At 35.5% G+C, this 10,000-nt stretch overlaps 1 protein-coding gene across 1 annotated transcript in view; it reads left to right on the top strand.

Moving 5' to 3' along the window:
* The first annotated feature begins 9,467 nt into the window (after positions 1–9,467).
* Positions 9,468–10,000, top strand: part of LOC127839836 (LIM/homeobox protein Awh-like) — a 17,020-nt gene continuing 16,487 nt past the window's right edge. Inside the window, exon 1 of the mRNA XM_052368225.1 lies at positions 9,468–9,569. Within this exon, the coding sequence (XP_052224185.1) occupies positions 9,468–9,569 (102 nt within the window). The remainder of the gene's footprint in view (positions 9,570–10,000) is intronic.

The raw sequence follows: 10,000 nt of genomic DNA, 5'->3' as shown, positions 1-10,000 counted from the left end.
ATGAGACACCGATTACTGGTTCGACCCAGGAAACGGACTCGAGAGCGTTTCAATAAGCCGTCGGCTTTCTATGCTTTCTATGCTATCGAGCTAAAATAAAAAGATTTAAACAAAACTAAATTAAACTAAACTTATGGCAAAACACGATCAACGAATCACAGTAAAAAACAATACAACGGATTAAGTGTACTTACGTTTTTCGAGAGCATTCTTCATACACAAGAGTCTTTGCTATGCGTTTGTAGAATTTTTTCAAAATCTTACGCTTCCGCGCCGAATGTATGACGTCATTTCCGCTGAGAACTTTTTGCAACTTTCCGGTCAGCTCCAGCAGGCCGTCGATCTGCTGCTTCCGGTGGCGGTATCCGGGAAGCGACAGCAGATACTCTTCGCCGTAGAGCAGAACTTGTCGCTGGAGGTCATTTACGACGGAAACTACTTCGGGATCCTTCGTCAGAGAAGACGCTGTCGAAAGAAATGACTTATCGTCTATAATTTGCTTGATTTTATTCCAGTGCGCGTTTTTCCTATGTGTATGGGTCATTTTTAGAAGAGAGTACACGTTTTTGTTCTTTCATCTTCATCCGTGTCAATTATTAAATGATTTTTACGCTGCAACTAAGGAACAAAGCATCAATTGTTATAATCAAATGACGTCATTTAGCAATCAGAAAACGACGTCACTGTTCGTGTACTTTGGATCAAGAATTGTGACGTAATGTGAACGTCGCAACTTCGTAACAGCGATTTCTTCCACTACTGAAAAAAGATAACTGCATTGACGCGTAAAATCACTGTAATCCATTGCGATATGCTTGTTTGTTGAACCTTTAACACAATTGTATTATATAAAAAAAGGAAAAATAATTGATTAAAAACATACACAAAGCACTACTGGTTGATACTAGTGGATAATTTGTTCTATTTCTTTTGTTATTTCTTTTGGTAAAGATTAGAGTGACGACAGTCGAGAAAATAGTGTTCAGAATTTCGACAAATATCAAAATAAAGTTATATGTTCTACTCTAGATTGTAAAATTGTTTCATATTCTGGTAGTCGTTTGTTTTAATTAACTAAGATGTTTAGTTTAAAATTATTTTATTGCTTTGAATACATGCAGTACGTGACGTTTCTTAACAAGAATAAGTATTAAAACAAATGTTTGTACAAGCTTTTTGTCCCAGTATTGACTTAAATTGTCCCAAACATAACCCGAATCGTCGATGTCAGAATAGCTATTCTCGACGAATTCCCCAAAACGATAATTCGACCGTGAAGTGTGTTCAATTGGCAGACGACATATTTCCAGTAAAGTCGATGACGATTCGCGAGACAAGCCGACCGGAAAACAATTTGTTTGATAACAGTATTTTGAGACTGGTAATTGTCGGGCGTGTTTCAGAACGATCGAGGAAGATGTGCCTTTAATCGGCCTCATTTGAAGACCATACATTTCCTTGAAAGAAGCAACGCGAGCACAATGATATCAGCATTGACAGGAGATGTAAAGGGTCTAACTACATACTATGTATATAATTGCTTCAAACAATATAATACATACATATAATGTACATAATTCACGTAATTGTATTTGATCTAGCTCTGGAAAATCGGGGCTTATTCATGTGCGTAAAGTGTCTGGCAGATAAGCTTGTGCAGTTCACAAAGGCTATTCGGGGACGCACTTTCCGCCTCAAGTAAATCATCTCTACGCAGAGACTTTGTTTAACCAAAAAATACAATAAATGCTGAAAGTTTCGTTCCTGATAAGCCTATGTGGACTGCTCAGGCTTATCTGGTACAGCACTTTATTTAAATGCATTGCACCACGTTTTCCCAGAGTGATGATCATTTGTATTTTTAATGAAATAAGAAACCTAATGCGGAGGATTTCCACCATACTGTTCTGGCATGTTGGCCGGTATTGAGGTAGCCAACACGACAGATATATCCGCCATGAAGCTACTTGTCGTTTAGGCTTTCCGCTTCTTGAAGACTTTCAACCCCACCATATCCATTATTGATTCATAAAGTAAACGCGAAAAGTGATAACTCTCTTATTCTCGTGAGCATGTTTGTTGTATCTGCGCCTTTGGTTTATCTTTTATCGTTCTGGCGTGATGACGGGTTTGAAGGGCGCGAAAACGACAACCCGCCATAACGACAAATATATGCGCCGATACGAAACAATTCAGACATGTGTCGTTCTTTCGTGATGGCGGTTGGTGCTGAAGGGCGTCAAAACAACAACAATCCAATTGGAAAGAACGAAAATTATTATAATTGCTGCATCGGTGCCCTGTTTCGTGCGGGCGTGTCCATATGTTGGCGTCCTTTAAACCCGCTAATACGAAAAACATGAATTGGTCTTTTGGCAAGTATTTGCCGTTCTAGCGGGTTGTCGTTTTGGCTAACTATAAACCCACCAAGATGCCAACACTGGGTCGCCACATCCACAGTAAGTATACTTGATAACAACGTTGTATATTCAAAGATATCAAATGAAATATATAAAAAAACATTAATGCACTTCACGGTAATAAGGTAAGGCATGCGGTATTTATAAATAATGTATATTTTTATACTGTTTGCTTGATTTTTAATAAAAGCTTACAAGGTTTGCAATGTTGATGAAATCGCTTTTTACGAAGGCTTCTAGTGCATATAAAAATACCATAATGCGGACGTAGATATTAGTGAAAAACACTCTTTGTGTCAAGCATTTCGTATTGTACAGCAAGAAGTTCACAGTGATATCAAATGCATGCTACCTATCTGAAAGACTTGACATAAAAGAGAGAATTACATACCTTAGAGCATGCGTCGTATCGTGTGGTGGCTCGATCATTTGAAAAAAAAAACCTGGTCGATCTGTTCAAAGTAAAAGAAAGCGTAATATTGTTAAAAACAATTCTTTGCTGCATTATATACTAGTACGCGAAAACTACTGTAACGTTAATGTTTAAATCCTCACTATTAATATTTTCGTAAACATATCCAATTATCAGATAAAATACTTACATTTTACTCATAATAAACTCATCAGTCTCATAATATCACATAACACTGATTATAACCATATGAATCTATACTTTTTTCATTTTAATTTCCAATGCGCTATATGTGTGCGCGTGTTTTAATCGGTCATGGCTTATGGAGTAATAACAATACTTCGGACAGAAAACGAAAACTTAACTTTGCAAGGGAATAATAGCAATTAATTTAATTGAGTTTTTACTGTTGAAAAATGTACGTCTATCACATCAGTCTTAAATAAAATACGCTTAAAGGGGCCTTTTCACAGATTTTGGCATGTATTGAGGTTTGTCATAAAATGCTTTATATTGATAAATGTTCACATTAGATCTAAACAGCTCCAGTAAAAAAAACAACAAGAATAAACTCAAACAAGGAAAAACAAACATCAACTGGGCTCGAACCACTGACCCCTGGAGTAAAATTCCATCGCTTAGACCACTCGGCCATCCGTGCTCAGAGTCATACAATGAGTTATGAATTTTATACTTTATATAATAATGGTTATTCGCTCAAGAACAAACTGCCTTATTCAACGCAAACGCTATTTTCCTAAGAGATCGCCGAAACCCAAACCCCAATGGTATAACCCATCCTACCCAGTCTACTGTAACACATAGACTCGTCCACTAAGTACAAAACCACTGCCCGTGCAAATTGGCGGTCTTTTACCTGCTCGTCGCGTATCAGGGTATGTCGCTCTATGGTTTTCACAAGTTAACATTTACCATCCACCCTCCCACTTATTTTATTATTGTAACACGATGCTTGCCAGATTTTTGCTATATTGTCGCAAAATTTAGTACTTCGATGGTAGCAATCAAAGTTAAACCTTGCACAAATTATCTTAACTAAATTTTAATTTAGTCAAGAACCTGTGGTCTTATTTACGGATGCTGCCACCAGTCCATTTGGAAAATTTCCATGTAACTTGTACACTAGCCGAGCTAGTAGAAATTGAATAAGTCATTTGTTTCTACAACTACAGTTTATTTACATTATAAACACACCTTTTATTTCAGCATTTTTCAACCAAAGTCAAACATTAGACATTTAAAATATATATACCACGTCGGTTAGCTCCCGTATACGCATGCCCCCCTGAGTATATAAACCTGAAGTTATATTGAAGGCTCGGTCTATTTGGATCTAAATTATTTCTTTGGCGAATACCCGGGAAGCCGGGGTAAATTTGACCTACTTTGGCTCTAAATTAATCTTTCTCCCCTGAAAGGTCACAGGGGCAGGTCGGGCTACTATAACCTCGTGAAGAGGCCAGTAGGACCTGTAAATAAACTCTGAAATACACACATGAAGGGGGGATGGTTTTGGAAAGGATGTTTTTGTTGTTTTTGGAGCTTTACATAATATATTGTAATCTACCTGAAGAACAGAACAGAACAGATATTTTATTTTATTTGTACATAGTACATCATCATATACACATATTATTATATGATAATTTATAGCATCACGTATATCAGTATAATATATAAACACGAATTAATGGACATTTCAATATAACATAACACAGCATGTAAAGATGATTATCAGTTTTCGTTAACATTTGTAATTTCGTTTCTAATTTCCAAGCTTTCTTTAATATATTTTGCAAGCTTAATCAAAACAGATTTGTTTTCAGTTTTCAATAGCTCAATAAATTTGAACATTGATGGTCGTACATAATAATGTTTCTTAATATATTTCTTACGTATATTGCTAAAACAAGGACAAATAAGAGTGAAATGGTACTCGTCTTCAATATCGACGGAGTTACAACATTGACAGTATCGCTCATTTCTTGGTATTCTATTCTATCACCTTAGATGCATGCGCATGTTTTATGTGGTAAAATATTGATACCAGTATTAATGAATAATATCTCAATAAGTGAAAATAATCATTATTGCTATAAAACATTTTAGATGCAAAATAGTAAAAGAATCACTAATAAAGAGGCAAATGTATGATTGTTTTAAACTGCAGCACTATTCCAGTGTTGTCGAGAATTACGAGCTCCATTAGAAACCCACATCGTCACGGCTGGGACTTAACATCGTACGGAACACCGTCAGTCTGTCAAATAGTCTTCTTAGTTCGGCCCCCGACGACAGGTTCCTGCGAAATTGACTGTACCAGTGTTAGAGAATTTTCAGTTCTGTGCGTTAAGGAGTACAGCACAGAACGTATGTCTTTACATAACGCACCGCACAAAACAGGTACATGTGCGGTTCGTACATGCGTATGGTTGTCACGTGAGTGATGGTCACACAGACGGACATAGGCGGGAACGGCACGGGGTTTTCGTTGTTTGGTCAGTTCTACGCTAGACTTTGATCAGTTAACTTTTACTTTTTGAAATTCGAACCACATTTATAAATTGGTTAAAATGACCAGTTATGTTTGAGTTACACAATGTCCACAGCAACATGTTTATATTTGTTGTTTTCGGGTACAGTTTTCCAGAGTTATTTTACATTGAGTGAAGTTTTATCTCTGGTTTTTACTCTGGCCTTGAAAACACCATTTAAGGATAAAGAATAGAAGTGTTGTATACAAATTAAAGTTGTACTGTCATGTTTTTCTTCGATTATACTTGATTGTTAAATATTATGATACGTAATATCCTTGTATGTATGTTGTCAAAAACTGATCGCAAGTCTTGCCCAATGCAAAACGATTTGTGTTTTGAGCTTAGTTGTGTGAAGACCAAATTAGTGTATTCATCGGCATAGGGTCCACGAGCACACTTCCCGCTTGTCACGGGGGATAGACATTATGTACTTAAATTTCCCGCCGTTCTCGGGGGAACCTGTATAATACAAATGATCCCAGCCTTGACATTATTATGCCAAACCTTTAAGATAATAAATTGCGTAGTTAAACTGTGTGGCGTTTGTCGTTGAATAAGCCATCCCCGTAGTATCACAAAATATAACAACAACAGAACTCTCCAAATTATTCAATCGTTTCTCGTTGCAACGCTTTATAATTTTCAGGTTTTTAAATCGTCAAAAGATGCATATTATGGGTATTTTAGAGCATGGTGAATTTTCAGAATTACTGTTTCCTCACAAATATCATAACTACAACGAAAACTTGCGAGTCTGGAACATTTGTTTTAATTTTGTCAATTTACCTAAACGTGAAAAGGCCCCTTTAAGATACAATTACTAGTAGGCCCTCTCGTGTGTTCACATTGCGCGATAATTCAGTGTTCATTGTTCGGAATATATACGGTTTTATGGTCCTACATAAGTATTAAACAAAGAAAAGTAGCACAACCACCCTGTGAGAACTCTGTTTGACAGGTTTATCATAATAACAATTTAATATCGTGATGAGCTTTTCTAAAACACGGAATGAATGTCGACGTGTCAATACATAAAACAACGATTTCGTTCTCATTTTTATTATAATCATTTTTATAATAATAATGATCAACTGAAATGACATAAATGTACACCTGTTTGTGATACCGACGGACAATGTGAATAGTTGAAAACCTTAATTTATTGTTTTATTTCCATATAAAATCAGCCATTTTTTTGGAACACTATTGTCAAAAAATTGTAAGATATATCACATGAAAATAGTTCATCCCTCCATGATACACAATTATTTGCAACTGGAAGGGCAAACATGAATTTTATTCCGTTGCATATGATTTGTTGTACCCAAATTAACAACAAGTCATTGCTTTAACTGCACGTGTCTTATTTGAATCTCAGGCTTGATTCTGCACAGCTAACCTAAAATAGATAGGTTCCCAGAGGGGCCTTTTTGCAGCTGTGAGAAATAAAACTTATGCGCGCACCTGTATTTTCATATGTGAGAGGGTCAACCGAATTAGTTGTTCTTGGTTTGTGATTTAACAGTGTTTATTGAGTTTTAAAACACCAAGGTAGAAAATTTATTCGCACAGTTGAGGGACTTGCGTTAAGTTTGACAACCTATGGGTCAAATGAAGTAGGGATCCGGTATCAGGATAAGATTTGTTTAGAGCTTTTTCATTTGAGTGTTCTTCAAACTTGGTATGTCACTCTCAGAAACGTTACACAAGACGGAAAAGGTAAATTATTTTATGTTATAAACAATGATTTAAACGTATACAAGTATCTTAAAATGCGTCATTAAAATTTCATCCTCAACCACCATCATCTCATCAACTAAGAATTTCAACAGTAAAAGAGAGAGCAATTGAGTCGTGTTCTGAGAACACTGGGCATTATGCATAAGCGTAAAGTGTCGTCCCAGATTAGCCTGTGTGGTCCGCACAGGCTAATCAGGGACAACACTTTCCGCCTAAACTTGATTTTCGGTAAGGAGGGACTTCCTTGAAACTAAAAATACAATAAAAGCGGAAAGTGTAGTCCCTGATTAGCCTGTGCGGACTGCACAGGTTAATCTGGGACGAAACTTTACGCACATGCATTAACCCCAGTTTTCTCAGAACGCGACGCAATTTCTATACAACGCATTTCAAAACATGGCGACAATTTGGTCAAACGTAGACCAATGACGGTCAATGATTTTCATATTCTCACATTGTAAGTGGCGATGATTGGCGGCGATTGTTGATGAATATCTATATTACATAAATTTCGCTCGTCGTTGATTTCCGAATGCACTCTCACATACAACCGCGAGATTGTATGCAATTAGTTAGTATTTATCAATCAGCAAATGAGAACATGTGCGATTTAAAGATCAAAACTCGTTAAACGAGTAATTTTATCGTTCTTACGAAAAGGAAAGGGCAATCTTCTAAAGTATACGCATTACTGATGTGCCAGTCCCCACATAGGCGTGAAAATAAAATGGTTGTACATCATCAACGTGTTATAAGAACAAGACGACCACCTATAGAATATTATTATTTACAATTGGAAACAGCTTTCATTTCATCGGCAAAAGGTATGAAGCTATTCTTTGTATAATGTCTTAATTTTCCATATACTTGGCAAATTGGAAAGCACCGACTGCCATAACAAACGATAGAAAACACAGGATTACAAATGTACTTTAGTTTCATACAAAAGCGAAATCATTCTTCTTGTATTTAAATACTAGGATTACAAAAAAAATAGTTAACCCATTTATTCCTACCGTCTAGAAAAAAATGCCTTGGAGCATAAGAACCTGAACTACATGAGTTTATAATTAATGCTTCAAACGCATAATCCCGTCTAGGTGTGGAATAATAATTGATTGTCTTATATTCTGATAAATGAACAAGATGACTGACTGTATTACTATACTTTAATATCAGAAGTGCATTTCGTCAAACTGACGAAAATGCGTGCAAAGTACAGTCCGCAGTCAAATTACTGTAGTCAATAAAGACGACGTTTATATAATAAACTTTATATTCTGTTTTACACTTTATATTCACTTAAATAGGATTATCTAAAACATTTCACATCAAAGGGGCCCGCCGGCGTATTTTAGTGGCAATTCCTTTATTTTCTTCAAGAAATAATAGCAAAATACTTCAATCGGATATGGATGAACGCCGCGACCTACAAAGACATTTTATTTCGCCACTTTGGCAATTATCGCTATTACAAAACGATTACAAAATTTACCGGTAGTACATGTCGAACCGACTTTGATGATACAGTTATTAATGTGTATTAACGGTGTAAAAATTTGATGTCCACGGTGATATGCAATAATTATTCGAAAATTAGGAGGTCGCAACGCTGTTGATAAGGGCCCGAGGGTGTCAGAACCAACTGCTCTTACTGCCAAAAATTTGTCAGAATGCGGCTAAACAATATTGCAACAAGGGTGATAAAAATCGACAACAATAAAACAACCACTTTTCTTCGGTTATCCGTCAATCTGATATCTGATCTGTGTCCGATAAGTGCTTTCTAAAGATTTATGCGAGCGTTCAATGCGCATGATCTCTCGACGGGCGCGTGCCGCCATCGACAAATCAGAATTAAGCAATCGGATAATTATTGACCAATCAAAACGCTCGTAGGGAATGGGCAGGATTTTCTTGAACTATGTTGCGGAATCCAACTGTCTTGTCATTGTTATATATCATAATCTGTTTTACAAAATATTTTTCTTCGAATTGAAATTTGCTAGATTGACTTCTACAAGACTGTGGATTAATGTTGCTGTTGTTGTTGTTGTTTATGTTTAAAGGAAGGAATATCACCAATTTATTAATGTCTTTTTATCAATATAAGAATATTAAAAGTAAGATAATTGTAAGATTAAATCTTGTTTTAATCAATAAAAGTGAAATATTTATTTGAACGCACCAAGCAAAGAATTACAGTCAAAATCATGTCGTGCAAACGTGTACACTAATAACGCTACGACTAAATGCAATAACCATTTAGTCCAAAATATAAGACCCTTTCAACCTCGTGCCGACACGCGCACGTGCGCAGCTGAGATGCTGCTCAGCATGGAGTGCACGGAAGAGAGTTTCAAGTCCAGCTCCTCACCGCCTCTGGACATGTTCAACATAGCCTCCCCACCAAGGGGCCTTCCGTTCGCTATGATGAAAGTAAGTATCTATTTTGAACATTTATTGTAATTTCTTCTTCATTTCCTTCATGTTCGTTTCATTCTTGTTAGTGTTCTTCATTTATTATTATTATTATTATTATTATTATTATTATTATTATTATTATTATTATTATTATTATCATTATCATTATTATTATTATTATTATTATTATTATTATTATTATTATTATTATTATTATTATTATTATTATTATTATTATTATTGTTATTATTATTATTATTATTATTATTATTTATTATTATTATTATTAAAGCAATATTTGGCATTAAATTTTATTAAATGTTTCATTTTATTACTCTGTTCATTTTATTATTTCATTTTCAATAAACCGAGCAATGTTAAGGATAATTACATCGAAATACAACAACAGCTGTTTATCAATTTGTCCGTGTGTATGACCTCGTAAA

Source organism: Dreissena polymorpha, chromosome 7 (assembly GCF_020536995.1).
Source record: "Dreissena polymorpha isolate Duluth1 chromosome 7, UMN_Dpol_1.0, whole genome shotgun sequence".
Classification (NCBI taxonomy): Eukaryota; Metazoa; Mollusca; class Bivalvia; order Myida; family Dreissenidae; genus Dreissena; species Dreissena polymorpha.
Note: the sequence above shows the minus strand (reverse complement) of the source record. Positions and strands in the feature narration are given on the sequence as shown.